Here is a 22736-nt window from a genome sequence, read left to right as displayed (position 1 = left end):
ATGAAACATGCAATTTCTTTATAAGAAAATATGCATTATTTCTTTTATGGTCCATGATGTTGAATGCTCAAATATTGAGGAGTTTGAGATGACCATTTCTTACCATTACAGGTATATAAAATGAGAAAATTATGCCTGTAGCCTTACAAGAAGGCATGTCTAGGAGCATCAGGCGTGCACCTGATCAAATGGACCTTGCCTGGAGGTGTCTAAGGCGTTTTTTGTTGAAAAATTCTAAGGCGCACGCCTTGACGACACTGGCAACATGAGAAAAAATTAAAGCCCAAACCAAGCTAATTTGCCAACATTAAGGCATAGAGACTTAATATGTTGACATAGTTTAGGTCACATTATGTCCAATAGATTAATGAGCTTGAGATTGTCACTAATAACACCTAGTTTCCAGCATGGGATACTAAGTCCCATCATCTTTTAGATCAAGCACGTTTTCGATATAAAAGATACCCATGCATGCATATAAATAACAAGCTTGTTCCAACATGATGAGCAGACAGGAAACAAAATCAAGTCCCCCACTAAGGGTTAACTACCAAAGGTAAATGTGTGGTTTGAAAGAGCCGCACTCACCTGAAATTATCAACCTACCTTAGCAGCAAGCAATTTGGAGTTAATCCACTTGCCTCTATAAAACATTGAGGCAAATTCAATCAATGCGACAACTAGAAAGAAAGAACCCCCAGGCTAACACTAGACAAAGGAGGAAAAGGAGAAAAAAGGGGTATTGCCCAGACAAGTGAACAACCTACCTCTTAGTCTCCTGTTCAAGAACACTCCCGTCAATACAACACAACTAGAACCCTTAGACCACATTCTTAGTGCATAAAATACTTGAAGCTGAGAGCCTCTCAGTATGGGCGCGAACGATTTCCGCCATGGTGATGCCTATCTGGACCAGAACCACCATCTCTGTAACTATCCCTGCGCCTGTCGCCACCACCTCCGTAGCCACCTTTACCACCTCTGTCAAATTTTACAAAAAAAAAAAAAAAACAAACAGAATTTATTTAGGAAAAGACAAGTTTACTTGGTATAAACAAGTGAGAAATTTTACGCAATCATTTTTGCTGTTTACTTCCACAGTGAAAAACACAAGGGGTAACCAAATATTGCCACAAGCAAACATACACAGATTTTCAAGACAAGAGAAGTAAAACATAGGCTGTTAACGATAACCAAAGGTGCTCATTTGAATATTTGGTTTCAAAAGGAAATGAAAGCAAATAAAACCTTAAAAGCAGGAATCCGACAGGGCAATATAAAATATAGACTGAGAAAACAATGCTCTATAGGCATCATATATTCATAAATAACATGGTGAAACAAAGCATCTAATTGCAATATAGATGAACTCAATCCAAGGAAAACCCCATTGGGACATCTCAATCACTTTGAGACAGGAAAAGGCATCTAAATGAAAAGGTTATAGTTAGGTAGTCAAGGGTTAAAATGATACCCATGATCATATACTTTGGGCGCAGTCTTCTCTGCCATAGCCACTCCGATTGCATAGCCTCTCATGACATGATCTGAGAGAAGATTCCACAAGGATGAGGTGAAATATTTAAGGCAACAAACTAAACAAAGAAGCTTGGTAGGTACTTACTGTGAAAGAAACCGCCAGCAGAGTGGGCAGCCTGAGGATCTTCATAAGACAAAACTGCATCACCTTTCTGGTTTCCTTTCTCATCTGTGTATATTTTAATATTCCATGGCCATTGATCTTTATAGCCACGCTTCTGCTTAATTCTTCCAACCTAAATAAGACATGAATTGTTAGAAACACCAGTGAGGATACAAAATTTTCATGCAAACTTAAAAAGGAAATTGTCAATAGAACCCCATACATAAAAACACCCTTAAGTCCATAAAAACATGGAACTAGAGAACAAAATAAGTTTCAAAGAATAATTATCATAAACCAAAAATACCATCTCTGAAAATAAAACAGAAACACCAGTATGAAGTAGACGACATAATCCCCATTAGACAGCACATGGATTTAAAGTATAAGATTTGGCCATTACTTGTCCAATGCCGCCAAAAAGGTCTCTTAATTCTTCAATAGTAACATCAGGTGGCAAATTTGTTATGTATATTCTTGAGTTGTCGCAAGAATCCCCACAGTTGCCGTCACACTGCTTGATCTTAGCTGGTGCTTCAACAGGAGGACCACCATAACCACCTCCCTGATTTCGAGGACCACCAGAACCATACCCACCGTCATATCCACCAGGAGGTCCACCACGACCACCAGTCCGTGCATCACTCAAACCCTCACCAGCATAGCCACCCACAGGGCCACCATAAGATGGAGGGTATGATGTAGGTCCACCAGTATAGCTTGTAGGTGGAGGGACTGAATCCATTCCATAATTTGCATTCCCACCATATGTATTAGGAGCAGGTGGATAATTCCCACCATAAGAATTGGGTGCTGGAGGAGGAACTTGACCATACCCACTATCTTCTACCCCTTGACTACTTCCATAAGAACCACCTCTACTACCACTGCTTCTATTATCATTGTTTCCACCTCTGCCTCCATCATAGTTGTTATTCCTACCACTATCATAACCACCTCTACCCCCATCTCTACCTCCACGATTACCGCCATATCCCCCACCACCACCTCTGCTATAACCACCACCAGTACTACCACTACCACGATCACCACCAGCACCCGCAGGAGATGGTGCACCGCATTTGTTACATTCAACTCTTCTTGCAAAGTTCAAGTTCCCACAGCTACATAAACATATGCCAGTTCAAATAAACACAAATCTAACAACTAACAGCAGTATCATAATATCAGCAACAAACCGAAACCTGAATATTTGACTAATTAACAATGCAAAATCCACAACGGAGAGGAAAACCTCCCCCCATAAGGAAATCAAAAGCAGTGGAAGATCGTTTACCTGGGGTTAGGGCAAAGCCAATCACCATCACGGCCGCTTCCACCACGGCCACCACCTCTTCCGCCGCCACCTCTTCCAGCACGCTCTCCTCCTTGATAACCTCCACCGCCTCCTGCAACATCAAGATCTCATTAATTAAACTAAGAACATAACAAGACCTTCAAATCGGATTAATCTCCCAAAAACCAATATCAAATTTGCGAGAAAACAAACACTCAACAACGCTACCCCACAAATCTAACAAAAAATATTAAGAACAAACAAAATTACCTCGATTTTGATAACCACCGCCATATCCTCCACCACCTCCTCTGCCGCCTCCACCTCGACCCCCATGACCTCCACTTCCACCTCGTCCGCCTCCACCATAACCCCCGCCGCCGCCTCCATAGCCTCCAGAAACGCCGTAACCACCTCCATATGAAGGCGGAGCAGCTTCGTCTCCGTCTTGACCGTACATCCTTTAATGATGTATCTAGGGCTTTTTTGTTTTGTTTGTGTCGTTCGTTTTAGGGGACAGAGAAAAAGAAAATTAAGAAATATTTAGGGTTCAATAAAATTAGAAAATGTGTGATGTTGGAATATATAAAGGACGGTAGATTATTTGCCTTGCCCGCTTCTTTCTTTTTGTGCGTGAGTCGCATCGCATACAATTCTCCAACACGTGTCACTCATAAGGCCTACTTAGATTTAATCTTGGCCAAATTGGTTTCGGGTTGCGCCTTAATAAATTTCTAGACTCGTTTAACATGTTTGAGCTTGAAAAATGAAGAAAAAATTTTGTCTAAATTTAGCTTAGAAAAAATATTAAGATCTATCCATATTAAAAATTGTATATTATTTTTTATTTAAAAATAAATTTAAAAAATATAATATATCAAATACATTAAAAATATTAAAATAAATATTTCTCAACACATTATAAATACATTATAAAAATTCTTTATATTTAAATAACATTAAAATAGTTGCAACTTAGCAAGCAAATGCTTCTAAAATTGTAGCAAAATTATTAATAAAATAAAAATTATACAATACTCAAATAATAACAATATAATAGCAAAACAATATCAAAATGGTAGGAAATAATAGCAAAACAGTAGTAAAACAATAGAAAACAACAGTGAAAAAATTTTAGACAAATTTAGGCAAACTACTCGAGGTCCAGCCCGTTTAGAAAACATGCTTTATTTTTTGTTCATGCTTATGTTTCGGAGTTATATTTTATCCAGAACCTTTTACTTTTCGGGCGGACCTTTGGGTCTAGACGAGTGGCCCAACCCATAATCAAGTCAAGACCTACTTCCTCTAATTTTTTGTAACACTAATAATTTATTTTATTATAAACGAGCAACACGAACAAAAAAAAAAGCTATAAGATTGAAGTCAATCCAAGGCCTACGGAGGAAAGAAACTATGTATAAAATCAAAATAGTGCTCTCTCTTAACCAGCAACAACAACAACAACCTCCACAAGGTAGAATGATCATGATTAGGCTAGCATCAGTCCAAGCTAAAAGCTATGTCATTCTGCAGACTTACCCATCCATTGACAGTGCTTGGATATAGTTATCGGATAAATAAAAAGATTTAAGTATAATAGTGTCCCTTGTAATTAGACTTGTCCATGGGTCGGGCGGCCCGGCCCGGCCCGACGGTCCACCCGAAATATGGGAGGGTTCAGGTAAAAATAGAAGCCCGAAATATGGGCTTGGGCAAAAAAATGAGGCCCGTTTTAAAAATGGGCGGGCTCAAAGCTAAACTTTTTGGCCCAAACCACCTTGACAAACTGAATATAATAAATATATTTTTTTATTTTTAAAATACTTTAAAAATATTTTTTTAAAAATATTTTTTTGTGTTTATTAAAAATTGGGCCGGGCTCGAGCTTATTATTTTTTTCCCGGGTCGGGCCTGGGCAAAATTTTAGGCCCATATTTCGGGTCGGGCCCTGGCCTAAGAGTCGGGCCGAAATTTTTTCCGGGCCCGGCCCAGCCTATGGACAAGTCTACTTGTAATCACAATCCAATAGGAGAATATTAAAGTCCAAAATCTAGAAATCCGATCTGATTGCCGGGTCTGAGTTATGAGATGTTATGATCATCGATTTAATAAAATTTAAAACATCATGTAACATATTAACATTTAAATACATAATTAAATGGCATTCATGTATATAAAGTAATACACAATCATTTTTGGGCCCTACTTAATCTTACAAAAACTCTTTTATTAACCCGAACATGAAATATGACTAAATTGTGAAGTTTGGAAAATCTCGAACTAACGTGACGACATCATGTTGTTCACGTCGCAAGTCAATGAGTTACATCGTGATGTTAAACATCTCCACGTCGCGACTCCACTCACTCTCAGACAAGGTTGCGATGTCAAAATCTCCTAGTCACAACATTGCCCTTGTTTTGACAAAATGCACATTTGATATTAATTCAATTACCTTCAAACCAACCTTAAACACTACCATACAATCATTCACCAAATAAAAACTATTTTACCATGCCAAACTAACACAATTCAAGCTTGAAGACATTCCACCAAATTATTTAGTACCTTGTAAATTCAACCATTCATCACTTAAGCCTATTTAATCCCAAATATCCACATAACTATGTCAACCATGTTCAATCAAGCTCAATGTATACATATATATGCAATTCAATTGTCAAAAACCTACATGAACTTGAAATGGACCAAAACAATCATACACAAAATGTATAAGTCAAGCAAGACCATCAAACATGCCAATTCTAGTTATGCACCAACTTAGCTATTTTACTTATTTACCATCTTTAATATACCAAGATCAAATAGATTCATATTCCTTGTTTCTAAAGACACCAAACATTGCTAAATCAAGCATTACTAAACCACATGCCATGCTTAACATTCAAAATCATCATTTTCCATAATCATCACAAAATTGACTATCAAGTTAAATTGGATGCAACATTATAAAGTTGTACCACGCCATCACTTTCAAGTGATGACGTGGTATAATTTTATAGTGTCTCAACAAACTTTTTATATTTTCAAGTTTAGGATCCAAAATGGACTTAGTTATCAAGTTTAGGGACTAAAAATTATATTATGGCTTTAAAACAGCCTTAACAAATCATTTTATTTATTTTTGAATAAATAACTATTATTAATAGGAACCATGAAAAAAATACAAAGACAAGGCACATAATACAAATAATAAATAAATCACTACCAACTAATGTACAAATGTCATGCCTACAAAGTAATCTAAAAACAAAAGAACAAATTGACAATAATTGCAACACTGGAATAATTTAGAAACAAACCAAAGATGCAACTTGATCAGATCATTGAAATTTACATCCTAGCCTTGTCATCATCAAATCAACCTGACATCAACACCAATCAACCAAGAAAAAACTTCCAAAAGCTCAAAGAGACTTATTGCATAAGTGATGCACAAAAGGTCAAGTCTCGAGGGATTTATCATTTTGATCATCTTAAATCTATCACCATTGTTATGATCTATCATGATAAAGCCCATTGAGAACAATTCCTAATAGATCTGGAGGCACCATTATATTGACAAATCTCACATATATGCCAGAATATGCCTCAAAATTAAAAGTACAAATAAAACCGCCTTTGCTTTCGAACAAAACAAAGTAGACAAAACAAAAACCACGAAAAATATGGACAAAATAAAACTAAAAAATGTGGACAAAACCACAATGATGTGGACTGAAATTAAAAACAAAATAAACTTACGAGAAAAACGTTAGAAAAACTGTGACCAGCAATCAACTTGAAGGTCTAGAGTTTTCTATGAATAAAGTAAACTCCGCTAATAAGAAATTAATTGAATTAACTTACCTTATAATTAAATAAAAAATAAAGAATGGATTAAACTAGAAAAAAAAAAACCAAAAAAAAGTTATTATTGTTTAAAAGATATTTATTTTTCAGGATATTTTTAAAAAGTGAATATTTTATTTTATGTTTTATATTATCTTCGATTCTTTTCAATATATATTTTTATTTAATGTTTATTTTAATTTTAATTATTATTAATTTATATTTTAAATTTAATAAAATATTAAATTATTTAGTCTAACTGGTTAAATTGAAATTTTGAAAATTTAATAGATTCAATTGATGGGAACTAAGCTCTACATGGGAGCGCTCCCTAAAACTCCAGCCGATTTTTCGAGGGTTTTAGGGAGGTGCTCTTTACAAAGAGCTTTCTGTTAGCTCCCCTTAAATGTTAATAGAAAAAATGTGAAAGGAAAATTTTATTTTTTAGTACTTGAATTTTGTTTTAATTTTCAATTTGATACTTAAGTTCTTTTTCTTTTTATCCAAGTTGGTAATCAAATTTGATTTCTGACACATATTTAGATCCATTTTCTTAACATCATTAAAATAAAATGACATGCAAACTAATATATAAAACAAAATATAATATGTTTAATTTGTAATTGAATATTATTTAGGATTGAAAATTAATTCTTGGACGTAATTATAAAATATTTTAAGTATTGCTAAAAGGACTGATTTAGCAAAGGTCACTCTCCCTGCCACCGAAAGTAGGCTTGCATTCCAACCGCTCAATCTATTGCGAACCTTTACAATAATAAACTGAAAAATGCTTTTGGTTAACTCTTTTGTGGCATAAATGAGCCACTAAATACGTGCCCATGTCATCAACTCGATTGAAATTAAGAACACTACAAATAGGTCAACTTTTTCCTCCTTCACATTAACTGAGAAATATATATTAGTTTTAGAATAACTCACTTTACGGCCTAAAGACTGGCAAAATTATTTCAGAATATTGTTCACCACTTGAGCTTGGTCTAAATATGCTTTACAAAAAAGAACAAGATCGTCAGAGAAAAAGAGATGAGAAAGGGAGAGACTATTCCTTGCAAATTTAATCGGATATCATTAATTACATTCCACTGAGTTATAAATGCTCTAGCCTAATTGTTCCATACCAAAAACAAAGAGACATGGTGAGATGGGGTCCTCTTGTCGAATGTCAGGCGACGAAGTAAATTCATCAGTTAAGCACCCATTCCACAAGATCTGCATATTGATAATAGTTCGCACCATATCAATTGAAATACCAACATCAAAGAGAGAATCCTCCAAAGAATCCCATCTAAGTATGTCACAGGCTTTCTCCAAGTCAAATTTAATAGCCATCTGACGATCATTACCTTTATGAGTTCTCATCGAGTGGATCATTTCATGGGCAATAATGATATTATTAGTGATGGTTCTCCCAGGAACAAAGCTAACTTGATTAGGACCAATCAATCTTGGCATAACCACCTTAACCTTGTTTACCATGAGTGTAATGACCCAAAATTCACGGACATCGGAAAAGTACAATATCGGGCCTCCGTCTTAGTAAATTGAGTTCGACAATAATTATTAGAAATATTTACTAGACTAGTGGTGTGTTTAATTAGGTTTTAGATAGGTGAATTTAGTTTAATTAGGAGTAATTAGCAAAAAGGATTAAATTGCAATAGAGGTAGAAGTTTAATTATAGATTAAAGAAAAGTTAAAAGGACTAAAAGGCAAATAAAGTAATTGCAAAGATTGAGGCGGTTTAAGTGTAAAATATCAAGGATGTTTTATTAGTTAAAATATATATTATATATATATATATATATATATATTCTTAATAAATAAGTAAATAATATATTTATTATATTATATTATATTATTATATAAAATAAATAAATATTTTGACAAATGACAATTGTATGGTGATGATAATATATATGTGTAAAAAGTACATGCATACACTTGTAAAATATATATAATTGTTATTGTTTAAGAAATTATTATTATTATATTACATTATTATAATATTATAGTAGTTAAATAAAAACAAAACGTAAAATAAAATAAAGTAAAAGAAAGAAACAAAACAGAAAAGAAACAGAATAGCATTCGAAAACAGAACAGAGAAAGAAGAAAAAGGGAAAATAGGGTTTCTAAAGCTTGGAATTTAATTTGGTAAGTCAATATAGCTCTTTTTCTTAATTTTAATGTTTTAGAAGTTTTAAAACAAGGTTTTGATGGAATCAAGTTGATATTTTGTAAGTTCATAGGTTTTCAAGTATAGTTTATGTTGAATAAATTGTTGAATTAGGGGTTTAATTGAATGGATTTTAAGTTAGAATTAATAAATGGATTAAATTGTAAAAGAAACTATAAGTTTTATGTTTTAGGGACTGAATTGAGGGAAATTCGAAATTAGGAAAATATGCTGAAATTTTGATAGTTAAATTTGAGTTTGGATGAAATTTGAATAGAAATTGAGTGTGAATTGAATTAGGAAAGTAAGTGAATTTAGTTAGGATTAAATTGAGAATAAGGAAGAAATTGAATAGAAATTCAATTATTTATCATAATTAGTGTTGTAATTAATAGTATAGATTATTATTATTTTCGTAGCTAACAAAGAACCCGAGGCATCAGCATCAAAAGGAAAGGAGAAAGCTATCGAGGACTAAAACGGGAGATTTACGGTTTGTATTACTATAATTCAAGTTATTTATTATTAAATGTTAAATTTTAATTTATGTGTTTGGTAAATAAAATACGAGGTAAGTATTATTATTATTATGAGTGGGAATTAAATTGAATAGTTGATATGAATTAATACTTGAATTGTTTGTTGATTGAAAGTGGGAAATGAATTTGAATCGAATTGTGAATGGTATTAAATTGTATGGAAGTGTTTCGAGTTGTGAAAATGTGTGAATTTGTGGATTAATTATTGATTGAAAGGTGGAAAAATGATTGAATTGAAAATGTGAGAAATTGTGATTGAATTGAGATTATATTAATGTGATTTAAATACCCTATTAACTAGTCGGGTTGAGTCGGATATAGTTGGCATGCCATAGGATTGGAAGAGTTTAGAGATACTTCGACCTCGAGTCGATGAGACACTGGGTGTCACTATATTTCTTCGGATAGATTCGATGAGGTACTGGGTACCAACTTACTTCGGCTTGGCCGATGAGACACTGGGTGTCAACTATTGCTTCGAACTATCCGATGAGGCACTGGGTGCCATACTGGTGTGTTTGGTTGGATCCGTGTATCCGCCAAAGTCCGAGTTTTGTTAATAGGGTAATTAATGAAATGATAAACCGAACGAGTTGATCAAACGAGCTACTGAAGTGAAATGAAAAAGTTGAATTGTGAATTGCAATGTGATATGAGATTGAGAAATGAACCTAAGATTCATGATATATCCAAATTTAAATTGTGGATGTATGATATTAGTTGATGATTTGTTATTATTGAAATATGGAATTTGAATTTAAATTTGTATATACGATTTATGCATTATATGTTTATTATTGTTATAATTTGATTTATGGTAATACCACTGAGTATGAAATACTCAGCGTACGGTTGTTTCCGTGCGCAGGTCGATAGAAGTCAAAGGTCCCGGTTCAGCATCCAGATTAATCCCGGCTTCAGCATAATTTTGGTGATGTATATTTTCTTTTGGTAATGTGGCATGTACATAGGATGTATATAAAGGTTATTATGTTTTAATATAAATGGTTAAAAATGTTAGTATTAGAAGTTTATGAATTATAATGAAAGAAGTTTACCTATTTTTATTTAATTAGTACATTGTTAAATTTAAATTGATATTATGTTGATTGAGTTTGATTAGAAGGAATTTAGAATAGGAAATGAGAATGTGACATGAACTGGTTGATTTGATTATATTTGAAAATGAAATGGTTTTAAATTGCAGGGGGTTTTATGTAAAAATAAGCTGAAATGCTGCCGAAATTTATATAAAAAAAATGAAGTCCATTGGTAAACAAACATATGAATTTATGATTTATTCTAATATGTTGGTTATTTATTTAAGAATTATTTGTAAATCGTTTGATATGTCCGGTAATACCTCGTAACCCTGTTCCGGCGACGGTCTGGGGTTAGGGGTGTTACAATGAGCTTAATGACAATTTTATAGAGAACGACGAACTTTTGCAACATAATTGTAGTGAAACCGTGCCATGATGGTAGTGGCGGTGGGGGAAGCAGAAAAGGAAGGTGGTAAATTTTGAGAATCAAAATTGAGATCATTTGTAAATTTTGAGCGTTATTTTTTTTTAATTAGGACTAAATTGATATAATATGTAAAAGTTGAACGGTAAATTTGTTATTATATCAATTTTTTAATTACCATGTCACCCTCCCGTTAGTGCAATTAACGAAAATGGATAAAAAAACAATTTCAATTAGTTGAGTGACCAAATTTTTTTAAAAAAAATTATAGTTGGATGACCAAAAAGAAACAAACTCGTAATTGGGTGTTCAAATTTTTTTAAAAAAAAACATAATTTGGTGACCACAAAAGAAAATGGCCCATGTTTGTATGACATGTGGTGTTTACCCTTTATTAATTTCACCGTATTTTTAAATGAAAATATTTATTTGATATTTATATAACAACAAAATTTTGTGTTTTATCATTGTTAACAATTGTACTTATATTTTTAAATCTAAAAATAAAACTTAATTCCTTTCAAGTAAAAAAAAAAAAAGAGAACTAAATTCAAATATATAAAGAATACAAATGTCATATTTTATCTTTGGGGAAACTATCTAGATAGTCACCCGAGTTTATCGGTGCTCTTATTTTGGTCACATATTTTAAAAATTTGTCATTTTAGTCACTCTAGTTAGATAATTTGTCAATCTTAGTCACTCTGTCGTTAAACACATATGGTCACCAGATGGAATGCTTACGTGGCAGTCTTTTGAATGGTATAATAACAAATTTAACCCTTAACAGTTTGAATATTATGTTAATTTGGTCCTAATTCTAAAAAATTCAACATTTTTTACCCACACCGTTTGCAAATTCTGTCAATTCAATCCTGGTTCTAAAATTAATATATATAAATATAAAGCTTCAAAAACTTAAAATTTATTATAAAAATACATAAAATTTAAATTAAAAAACATATAAAAATACATTAGTAGTATACTTTTTTATTCCACAAACAAACATAAAAAATTGTCATGGGTTTCTTTTTTTAAAAAGATTTTTTTAATATTTTACTATACCCTTACAGGAAATTTGTCAACCCGTCTAGCCCTACTTGTGGAGTCTAAAAACTCCACTAATAGTGCATCAAATAATTTTCTATTATAATAAATATAAAAATGGAAACCCAGGAAAAAAAATCTGAAATTTTAAAGGCTAGTTTAGCGTTGCTTTTAAAAAATTCGGTTTAAAATTTAAGTGTTTAGTATTGCTATCAAAGAATATTTTTCAAAAATAAAATGTTTATTTTAGACATGATATAATAAACTACAAAACAAGCTTTTAAACACGGTTTGAATTTATTATATTACAATATTTCAATAAAATGTAAAAATAATTTATTGCAACTCATTATTAATATTTTGATATATGAAATACAAATTTTAAATTTTAAAGTAATTAATATTAATTATTTGTAAATTCAATTTGAATATATAAATTATATTTTAATCATTACAAATTTAAATATATAATTTATATATTTAAAATAAATTTGAATAAAAAATAATTTTATCCAATATAAATATTTAATAAAATACATTGAATTATAAATAATGATTAAAAATATTATTTGACCCAAAGGCCTTTCCGAAAAGCGTGAGAGTTTGAGTAAAAATATAAGCCCAAAAAATGTGTTTGGGCAAAAAAAGGCATGTTTAAAAAATGGACCAGGCCTCAAGTAAGATTTTTTTTCTTGCCCGACCTGAATTAGCAAAAAGACAAAAAAATGTTATTTTTTGCTGTTTTGTTGCTATTTTCTTGCTGTTTTCTCACTATTTTGCTACTATTTCACTATTATGTTACTATTATTTTATTGTTATTGTTTTGATATTGTATAACTCTTGTTTTGTTGTTAATTTTGTTACTATTTTAGAGTCACTTGCTTGTTAAGTTACACATATCTTAGTGTTATTTAAGTACAAATATTTTTTTAATTTATTTTCAATTTGCTAGGAAACATTTATTCTAATGTTTTTAGTATTTTTTATGTATTATATTTTTAAAATTTTTATATAAAAAATTAATTCGACCAGGCCGGGTCCAGGTTTTAACATTTTATACGGGTCGGGCTTGGACAAAATTTTTAACTCATTTTTCAGGTCAAGATAGACCTGGGCCTAGCAAATGGGCATAATTTTTTGGTAAGGCTTGACTCGGACCATGGACAGGTCTACCAAAAGCACTTCTCAAGCGCAAAAGTTAGAAGAATGTTTTTTTTTTTTAGGTTTAAAAGTATTTTTTACTTCAAAAATAGTTTGTTTAGCCTCGTTTATGGTTCCAAAAGTACTTTTGAAAAACAATAGTAAATACATCCTAGGTGAACTCTATAGCTCTACCATTGACAACATGGCACTCGATGAAGCTTTAAGGTCAGCCCCCGCTTCCTCAGTCGTGGCATCCTCCGTTAGTCCAATCCCTTCGGCATTTTTTTTATAAAAATTAAATAAAAAATTAATTAATTATAAAAATAGGTTGGAGGACAATATTTACGAAAATGAGTTATTTGCTACCGTAACTAAGGTGATGTATGATACTTTGACGGCATCACTCTCCTTTTTCAATCAATCATCACACAATTATTAAACTTTAAAAAAATAATTTTTTAATATTATCGTTGTGTCAAACGATACTCATGTATATTTTTAAAAATACCCGTAAAAATACGGGTATAATGGGCGGTATTATTGACCAAAGGACGTTAGTATGAAAGTGGACAGAGATCCGACAAGTACTAATTATCTCGTGCCAAGGTTATTTTTTTTTTCTTTTCTTTTTTAGTGAAAAGGTAAAATAAATTGATTGGGTGGTATTAGCGACATGAAGTTCCACGCCTTTAGGACTTGTACTACTTGTACAATCTATCATCACTCAACTTTTAGTGGCCTCCACTCTTCAATCTTATCTACCTTCTTCGTCGTCTCTGTTGCCTATCCTGTGCTGTTCCAGATGGTCATGAAAGCCGAGCTTGTCTTCATCCCAATGCCTCTAATGGGCCATTTCGTATCTATGGTCCAACTGGCTAAGCTTTTGCTTGATCTCCATCCCAATCTCTCCATTACTGTTCTCATGATAAAACTAAACCCCGATGCAAAACTCGCTGCCTACGTCCACTCTCTCACTGCCACTCGCATGAAATTCATCGACCTCCCTCCACCTGAAACCCGCGAAGATGAATCTCCCTCCAATTTTGTCACTACTTTATTGCAAACCCATGGACCGTTAGTGAAACAGGCTGCCACCAACATAGTTCAGTACTCCACCTCTGTGCTCGACTCGCCTCGCCTCGCCGGGTTTGTTCTCGACATGTTTTTAACTCCTTTCATTGATTTGGGTAACGAGTTGAGTGTTCCGAGTTATGTTTTTTACACATCGGGTGCAGCTTTTCTCGGCTTTCAATTTTATATACTAGACCTTCACGATGAGCAAAATGTTAACATCCTTGAGTTAGAGGACTCGGACACTGAGTTCACCATACCCTCCTATCTCAACCCTGTGTCATCTAATCTCTTTCCCTCTGTTATGCTCAAGCCTGAATCTCTTCCTATGGTGATTACCTTGACAAGAGGGCTAAGAAAGGCCAAGGGTATAATGATAAACACGTTTTGGGAGCTCGAATCCCATGCAATCAGTTCCCTATCTGATGCTAGTGCTCTACCCGTTTATCCAGTGGGACCTTTATTGAATCTCGAGAGTGAAAGTGAGGTCCATCAGAGTTCTGATATCATGAAATGGCTGGATGAACAACCGCCGTCATCGGTTGTGTTTCTCTGCTTCGGGAGCTGGGGCAGCTTCAATGGGGATCAAGTGAAAGAGATTGCTTTCGCGCTAGAGCAGAGTGGGCACCGGTTCTTGTGGTCATTACGCCAACCCCCACACCCATCCAAGGGCCCGAGGGCAAGCCCAACTGACTACGATGATGCATCGGAGGTTCTGCCAGAAGGGTTCTTAGATCGAACGCGTGGCATAGGTAAGATCATTGGTTGGGCACCGCAAGTGGCGATTTTGGGCCACCCAGCGACTGGAGGGTTCGTATCGCATTGTGGGTGGAACTCGACGCTGGAGAGTATATGGTTCGGAGTTCCCATAGCGGCGTGGCCAGTTTACGCAGAACAACAACTGAATGCGTTTGAATTGGTGATGGAGTTGGGATTAGCAGTGGAAATTAAAATGGATTATAAGAGAGATGGTATGGATAGCGGTGAAATTGAAATCGTGAGTGCCAAAACGATAGAGAAAGGAATAAGGAGCGTGATGGAAGAGGGCAGTGATGTTAGGAAAAGGGTAAAAGAGATGAGTGAAAAGAGTAGGAAAGCCTTGATGAATGCTGGATCTTCACACTCTACGTTACGTGGTTTGGTCGATGATGTGATGTTTGACATCCATCCATGAAATATGATTAAGAAAACGATGTGCTATGTCTCTTAGTTTCAAGACTCATACTCTTGTTCTCCTATCTTATATTTATAGAAATTGGTGTTGTTATTATATATTACTTAGTACTTATGAAACTGTTTTTTCGTCGATGCAAGAGTACTTTTATTGCATATGAAATATTGGCTGAGTGCAAATGGAACTCAGAGGCATAATATAATCATTAACAAGTCACCATTCTTGATACACATTTAGACTTCTCTCTTGACACCCCCACTACAAAAACTTTTAAGTGCATTATGCCTATAAACCCAACTTCATCAAAAAAAGTGATAAAATATGTCACATATTCTGATTTCACATCACCTCTACCTTGTGTTATTTCCACAACTACAACTACTTGTGCTGATGATAAATGAAATCTATGAACTATCCATGCGACTCAGGCCGATGAGATTCCCGCCAACAATTCTTTGGATCCTACCAAGTGTCCTGGAATGCATTGCTTGATCTCTTCAAAAGCACACTGTTTCTGAATCAAGATCTCCAGCAAACTGCACACACAGCAGGAGCTATATAAGGAATGTTTTCATAAGCACAAGCAGGAACTAGAATAATTAATGAGTTCTCATACCTTAAAAACCAATTGAGGAGTAGGGAGGGATTTGTGTTTATAGGGAAGGGAACCAACTCAAGAATTACCTGGTGAGCCTTATTTGCAAAATGCATGCCTTGAAGAAGCAGTGCCTCTCCACACCCCAAGGCCTTCCGAGCTCATATCTTGCAAGTTCTCTTCACCACCTGTACTTTCTCTCTCCCTCCAAACCTCCAGCCTAGATGTTTAAATCCCTTCTCTTTGAGGAGTCCGTAAAGCATGCCCCACTCACCTCTACTACACTTTCAAGGTCTGTCTCCCTCAAATACTATGGAAATCATCAATCTTCCCACCAAGGAGTCAAAGGAATTCAAAGAGCCTGAAGATATCGCGGACCCCCTCAAGGCCCTCTTTCAGCAGCACTAGCGCTTAGACATCACCTACACTAATCTGTGTCGTTTTATCCTCAATTTACTTTGGAGTTTCTTCCCTTCAATGAGTCAAAAGAGTTTGAAGAATCCACAAAGCTACCTCTAGGGCCTCCTCATCATCCTCTTTGAGCTCCTAGGTTGCGTCTCACACCTAGGTAACTCTGATCCCTTTCCATTCTTTGTTATTAACTCTATTTGCCACCTTCCTTCCCCATGATTCAAGCATTACCTCGTCTTGAGTACAAACGCTCTCCCTGTTGCAATCCTTGAACTTTTCCGCTCGCAAAATTTGGTTATTTCATTAATAACCAAACTCAAGATACCATGCCTAAAAAAGGCAACAAAGAGTACCCCTTGATGTGATACTCTACCCCAATGTGGGAGAAAGCTAAGCTCTATTCAAGAAGGTTTGCACTAACTCCAAAACCCCCCAACCTAAAAAGAAACGGCGAACCATTAGACCACCAATACTCCCTTTCCCGCCAAATCTCCTCCATCGTTCAAGCCGCCACGGACTGTACTCGTGAGCTCGACCGGGAGTTTGAGCTTGGAATCCGATGGTGAACTTTTACTACGGGTTTTCGTAGGAATTGGCCTAGGGTTCGTGTTTTCTTTTACTTCTCATTCTAGTATTGAATTTTCTTTTTGTTTGAGGATTTTGTGGATGTGGTTGCAGTGCAGGTAACGGATGAATGGTTTTCCACTGAAGAAATTTTGCTGTAAGTAAGATTAGGCCGAATATCAATTTTACTTATTTTTCTTGAGTAATTTGATAAAAAGAATTGTGTGATTGGCTATGATATAAAAGATTAATTCAAATCTTATTCTTTAATTTGAAAGTAAAATCATGCATTTTAATTTACATCTTTAAACGTTTTATATTTTTGTGTTTTATTTTTCAATTTTTTAGAATTTAGATTAAAATTATGCCAAGGTTGTGGGTAAAATTGTTACTTTTTTTAAATTAAGATCAAATTGACAAAATATGCAAAGTATTAAGAGTTAAATTTATCATTATAGCAAACTAATGACTAGACCAAAAGTATTTAAGAGTAAATTGAGTTTTTATTACCAATAAAAACAACATCCCTATCTTTCAATAGGAATACTACCATATTGTAGGAGTTTTACGGAAAAAAAGAAGAGGTAAAAACTCCTCATCAAATCTGAACCGATGACCTATTCCTTACCATGACATTTTGAGTTAAAAGAGGGGTTCGATTCAATTACTGAATGAATCAATAGATGGATAAGATCTATATATATATATGTATATATATGCAGTAGACTCATAATGGCTAGTAACTAAAATTAACAACTCATGTGAGAGAAACGACTAAAATAATAAACTTTTTAAATAAACGATAAAAATAAATGACCACCTGAGTAAATCTGACGTACAGGAGCGAGACGATAATCTCTTTACCTAACATCTTCTACATCAACTTTATAAATTCTTTATCCTACTAATTAATCACCCAAATTTGAAGACATTTGTAGCATATTTATAATACCGAAGAATATGAATCTAGTTGAAAGCCCATTCATTGTACACCAATCATATATTATATAATTATTCATTTATGAATTCTTTACCATTTGTGAACACGTACAGTCACAAAAGTTAAATTCTACTGTTAATCCTTTTATTTTACATTTATTTTTATACTCTAATTCAATTATTATTAATGTCCATCTAATTTATAAATCAGATTTTAAAATTAATCCCGACCAACATATTAACACTGTTTAGTTAAATTTAATCACTCATATTATACACAGATTGTAAATTTAATTCATTTTAAATCTCAATTCTTTTCAAATTTTAGATTTTTATTTATTACACAATCTAATATAATTTTAGTACATAAAATTTTGAACATAACTTGATAAATAAATTTATTATTTGATAAGAACAATTTTAAAAAAATTAATAAATGCAATTAAATATACTGAACTAATGTACAAAATTACATCCACAACCTTCACATTTAAATTTTAATTTAAACAAATTTAAACAAAGATAAATCAAATAATCAGTCGAATTATTCAATTAGTTCATTTGAAGTACCTGTGTCTCCATTATTTAAAAAGCAGCAGCAATCCCATTGATAAATTTGGAACATTGTGCCTCAACAAAATAAACAGTGGAGCTAAATGCATAAAGATTTAAGATATTCTAGACAGAACACTTGAGAATATCCTTGACGACCACCATCTGTACTAAAACTATCAAACAACAACATGCAGCATCACAAGTTGCTGCCATATCCCAAGCTCAAAGCTACAACAAAACCAGATCATGAAGGCATGGCACAACCCTCCAGCCATTGTTCTGCATTTCAAATACTTCACCAATACCACAGCTGCCACCACCAAGCGTATATTCAATCATCCAATGCCGTTTCAACCACTCATCATTCCCAACTTCTTATTTAGCAAATCAACTATGTACAAAGCCATTAACTCGTTTTTAATTAGGGCAAAAGATGCACTCTAGGTGCTAGAACCCTTGTATTGCCTTTGGCACAAAGCACAACCCTCATGAAAGTGTATGAGTTTTTGGAAGTCATGTGTGTCTGCATAATAAAGCTTAGGATCTACAGTCTCTAAAGTGCGGTCTAGTTTATCCATGAAACATGCAATTTCTTTATTAGTCAATATGCATTATTCCTTTATGGTCCATGATGTTGAATGCTCAAGTATTGAGTTTGAGATGGATAAATTTCTTACTATTAGAGATATATAAAATGAAAAATCAGAAAATTATGCCTATAGCCCTACAAGAAGGCATGGCTAGGCGCATCAGGCATGCACCTGATCAAATGGACCTAGCCTGGAAGTGTCTTGAGGCGTTTTTTGTTGGATAATGATAAGGCACATGGCGCACACCTTGACAACACTGGCAACATGACAAATTTCAAGCCCAAACCAAGCTAATTTGACAACATTAAGGCATAAAGACTTAATATAAGAGATACCCATGCATGCATATAAATAACAAGCTTGTTCCACCATGATGAGCAGACAGGAAACAAAATCAAGTCCACCATCAAGGGCTAACTACCAAACAAAAAGGGTAAATGTGTGATTTGAAAGAGCCGCACTCACCTGAAATTATCAACCTACCTTAGCAGCAAGCAATTTGGAGTTAATCCACTTGCCTCTATAAAAGATTGACACAAATTCAATCAATGCGACAACTAGAAAGAAAGAACCCCCAGCAAACAGTAGACAAAGGAGGAAAAGGAGAAAAAAGGGGTATTGCCCAGACAAGTGAACAACCTACCTCTTAGTCTCCTGTTCAAGAACAATGCCGTCAATGCAACACAACTAGAACCCTTAGACCACATTCCTAGTGCATAAAATACTTGAAGCTGAGAGCCTCTCAGTATGGGCGCGAACGATTTCCGCCATGGAGATGCCTATCTGGCCCAGAACCACCATCTCTGTAACTATCCCTGCGCCTGTCGCCACCACCTCCGTAGCCACCTTTACCACCTCTGTCAAATTTAAAAAAAAAAAAGAATTTATTTAGGAAAAGAACAAGTTTACTTGGTATAAACACAAGTGAGATATTTTAGGCAATCATTTTTGCTGTTTACTTCCACAGTGACAAACAAAAGGAGTGACCAAGTATTACCATAAGCAAACCATACACAAGATGAGCAGTAAGACATAGGCTGTCAATGATAACCAAAGGTGCTCATTTGAATATTTGGTTTCAAAAGGAAATGAAAGCAAGTAAAACCTTAAAAGCAGGAATCCGACATGGCAATATAAAATATAGACAGAAAAAAATGCTTTATACGCGTCATATTTTCATAAATAACATGGAAAAACAAAGCATCTAATTGCAATATAGATGAACTCAATCCAAAGAAAACCTCAATGGGACATCTCAATCACTTCGAGATAAGAAAAGGCATCTAAATGAAAAGGTTATAGTTAGGTAGTCAAAGGTTAAAATGATACCCATGATCATGTACTTTGAGCGCAGTCTTCTCTGCCATAGCCACGCCGATCGTATAGCCTCTCATGACATGATCTGAGAGAAGATTCCACAAGGATGAGGTAAAATATTTAAGGCAACAAACTAAACTAAGAAGTTTGTAGGTACTTACTGTTAAAGAAACCGCCAGCAGAGTGGGCAGCCTGAGGATCTTCGTAAGACAAAACTGCATCACCTTTCTGGTTTCCTTTATCATCTGTGTATATTTTAATATTCCACGGCCATTGATCTTTATAGCCACGCTTCTGCTTAATTCTTCCAACCTAAACAAGATGTGAATTGTTAGAAACACCAGTGAGGATAAAAAAATATTCATGCAAAATAAAAAAAGAATTTGTCAATAGAACCACGTACATAAAACACCCCCAAGTCCATGAAAACATGGAACTAGAGAACAAAATAAGTTTCAAAGGATAATTATCATAAACCAAAAATACCATATCTGAAAATAAAACAGAAACACCGGTACGAAGTAGACGACATAATTCCCATTAGACAGCACATGGATTTAAAGTATAAGATTCAGCCATTACTTGTCCAATGCCGCCAAAAAGGTCTCTTAATTCTTCAATAGTGACATCAGGTGGCAAATTTGTTATGTATATTCTTGAGTTATCACAAGAATCCCCACAGTTGCCGTCACACTGCTTGATCTTAGCCGGTGCTTCAACAGGAGGACCACCATAACCACCTCCCTGATTTCGAGGACCACCAGAACCATACCCACCAGGAGGTCCACCACGACCACCAGTCCTCACATCACTCAAACCCTCACCAGCATAACCACCCACAGGGCCACCATAAGATGGAGGGTATGATGTAGGTCCACCAGTATAGCTCGTAGGTGGAGGGACTGAGTCCATTCCATAATTTGCATTCCCACCATATGTATTAGGAGCAGGTGGATAATTCCCACCATAAGAATTGGGTGCTGGAGGAGGAACTTGACCATACCCACTATCTTCTCCCCCTTGACTACTTCCATAAGAACCACCTCTACTACCACTGCTTCTATTATCATTATTTCCCCCTCTGCCTCCATCATAGTTATTATTCCTCGCACCATCATAACCACCTCTACCCCCATCTCTACCTCCGCGATTACCGCCATATCCCCCACCACCACCTCCTCTGCTATAACCACCACTAGTACTACCACTACCACGATCACCACCAGCACCCGCAGGAGATGGTGCACCGCATTTGTTACATTCAACTCTTCTTGCAAAGTTCAAGTTCCCACAGCTACATAGACATATGCCAGTTTAAATAAACATAAATCTAACAACTAACAGTAGTATCAAAATATCAGCAAACCGACACGTGAATATTAGACTAATGAACAACGCAAAATCCACAACGGAGAGGAAAACCTCCCCCCATAAGTAAATCAAAAGCAGTGGAAGATCGTTTACCTGGGGTTAGGGCAAAGCCAATCACCATCACGTCCGCTTCCACCACGACCACCACCTCTTCCGCCGCCACCTCTGCCAGCACGCTCTCCTCCTTGATAGCCTCCACCGCCTCCTGAAACATCAAGATCCCATTAATTAAACTAAGAACATAACAAGACCTACAAAGCGGATTGATCTCCAAAATACCAATATCAAATCTGCGAGAAAACGAACAGTCAACAACGCTACCCCACAAATCTAACAAAAAATATTAAGAACAAACAAAATTACCTCGATTTTGATAACCACCGCCATATCCTCCACCTCCACCACGACCCCCATGACCTCCACTTCCACCTCGTCCGCCACCACCAGCGTAACCCCCGCCGCCGCCATAGCCTCCAGATCCTCCATAACCACCAGCATATGAAGGCGGAGCAGCTTCGCCTCCGTCTTGACCGTACATCCTTTGATGATGCATCTAGGGCTTTTTTGTTTTGTTTGTCTTTCGTTTTAGGGGACAGAGGAAAAAGAAAAATAAGAAATATTTAGGGTTCAATAAATTTATAAAATGTGTCATGTTGGAATATATAAAGGCCGTCCGTCTAAGAGACGATGGATTTTCTTTAAACCAATTGAGAGATTATTTGCCTTGCCCGCTTCTTTCTCTCTGTGATGTGAATCGCATCGCATACAATTCTCCAACACGTGTCACTCATGGTGACATTAAAAATTTATTTTAGGGTAAACTACAAAAATAGTCACTTTTATTTGCCTCAGATTACATTTTAGTCACTTATATTTGAAATGTTATGTTTTAGTCACTTACGTTATCTTTTTATTACGAAGCAATCAGTCAACCGTTAAAATTCATTACCTCCCTAAAG

The 22736-nt window shown here is 34.9% G+C and overlaps 3 protein-coding genes across 5 annotated transcripts; 1 reads left to right on the top strand and 2 right to left on the bottom strand.

The window, feature by feature from the left end:
• Nucleotides 1-446: 446 nt before the first annotated feature.
• Nucleotides 447-3500, bottom strand: LOC105789028 (transcription initiation factor TFIID subunit 15b). The gene is made up of 6 exons (XM_012616226.2): nt 3210-3500; nt 2940-3051; nt 2046-2766; nt 1625-1775; nt 1475-1547; nt 447-981 (listed from the first exon to the last, which is right to left on the bottom strand). Exons 1-6 carry the CDS (start codon nt 3397-3399, stop codon nt 867-869), a joined length of 1362 nt encoding a protein of 453 aa, XP_012471680.2. The 5' UTR covers nt 3400-3500; the 3' UTR covers nt 447-866.
• Nucleotides 447-22432, bottom strand: LOC105789029 (transcription initiation factor TFIID subunit 15b). 3 transcript variants are annotated; one of them, XR_008193755.1, is made up of 7 exons: nt 22141-22432; nt 21871-21982; nt 20989-21700; nt 20568-20718; nt 20419-20491; nt 19733-19946; nt 447-643 (listed from the first exon to the last, which is right to left on the bottom strand). XR_008193755.1 is itself a non-coding variant. In XM_012616227.2 (6 exons), the coding sequence occupies exons 1-6, from the start codon at nt 22328-22330 to the stop codon at nt 19832-19834; spliced, it is 1353 nt and encodes a 450-aa protein (XP_012471681.2). In that variant the 5' UTR covers nt 22331-22432; the 3' UTR covers nt 18526-19831. The 3 variants fall into 3 exon arrangements, 1 of the variants encoding a protein (XP_012471681.2); XR_001132210.2 differs by lacking the exon at nt 447-643 and adding an exon at nt 18526-19609; XM_012616227.2 differs by lacking the exon at nt 447-643 and having other exon boundaries at nt 18526-19946.
• Nucleotides 13888-15533, top strand: LOC105789027 (anthocyanidin 3-O-glucosyltransferase 2). Its single transcript, XM_012616225.2, has one exon. The coding sequence runs from the start codon at nt 13993-13995 to the stop codon at nt 15433-15435; it is 1443 nt and encodes a 480-aa protein (XP_012471679.1). The 5' UTR covers nt 13888-13992; the 3' UTR covers nt 15436-15533.
• Nucleotides 22433-22736: the final 304 nt, after the last annotated feature.

This window comes from Gossypium raimondii, chromosome 2, assembly GCF_025698545.1.
Source record: "Gossypium raimondii isolate GPD5lz chromosome 2, ASM2569854v1, whole genome shotgun sequence".
NCBI classification, from domain to species: domain Eukaryota; kingdom Viridiplantae; phylum Streptophyta; class Magnoliopsida; order Malvales; family Malvaceae; genus Gossypium; species Gossypium raimondii.
Note: the sequence above shows the minus strand (reverse complement) of the source record. Positions and strands in the feature narration are given on the sequence as shown.

Excerpts from the sequence above, each read along its gene's own strand:
- LOC105789029 (XM_012616227.2), bottom strand. The coding sequence starts at position 22,330 with ATGCATCATCAAAGGATGTACGGTCAAGACGGAGGCGAAGCTGCTCCG. Across the intron at positions 21,701-21,870 it reads TGGCTTTGCCCTAACCCCAG|CTGTGGGAACTTGAACTTTG; the intron begins GTAAACGATCTT and ends ATGTCTATGTAG. Across the intron at positions 20,492-20,567 it reads TGCTGGCGGTTTCTTTAACA|ATCATGTCATGAGAGGCTAT; the intron begins GTAAGTACCTAC and ends ATCTTCTCTCAG.
- LOC105789027 (XM_012616225.2), top strand. The coding sequence starts at position 13,993 with ATGGTCATGAAAGCCGAGCTTGTCTTCATCCCAATGCCTCTAATGGGC.
- LOC105789028 (XM_012616226.2), bottom strand. The coding sequence starts at position 3,399 with ATGTACGGTCAAGACGGAGACGAAGCTGCTCCGCCTTCATATGGAGGT. Across the intron at positions 2,767-2,939 it reads TGGCTTTGCCCTAACCCCAG|CTGTGGGAACTTGAACTTTG; the intron begins GTAAACGATCTT and ends ATGTTTATGTAG. Across the intron at positions 1,776-2,045 it reads TTTTTGGCGGCATTGGACAA|GTTGGAAGAATTAAGCAGAA; the intron begins GTAATGGCCAAA and ends TGTCTTATTTAG.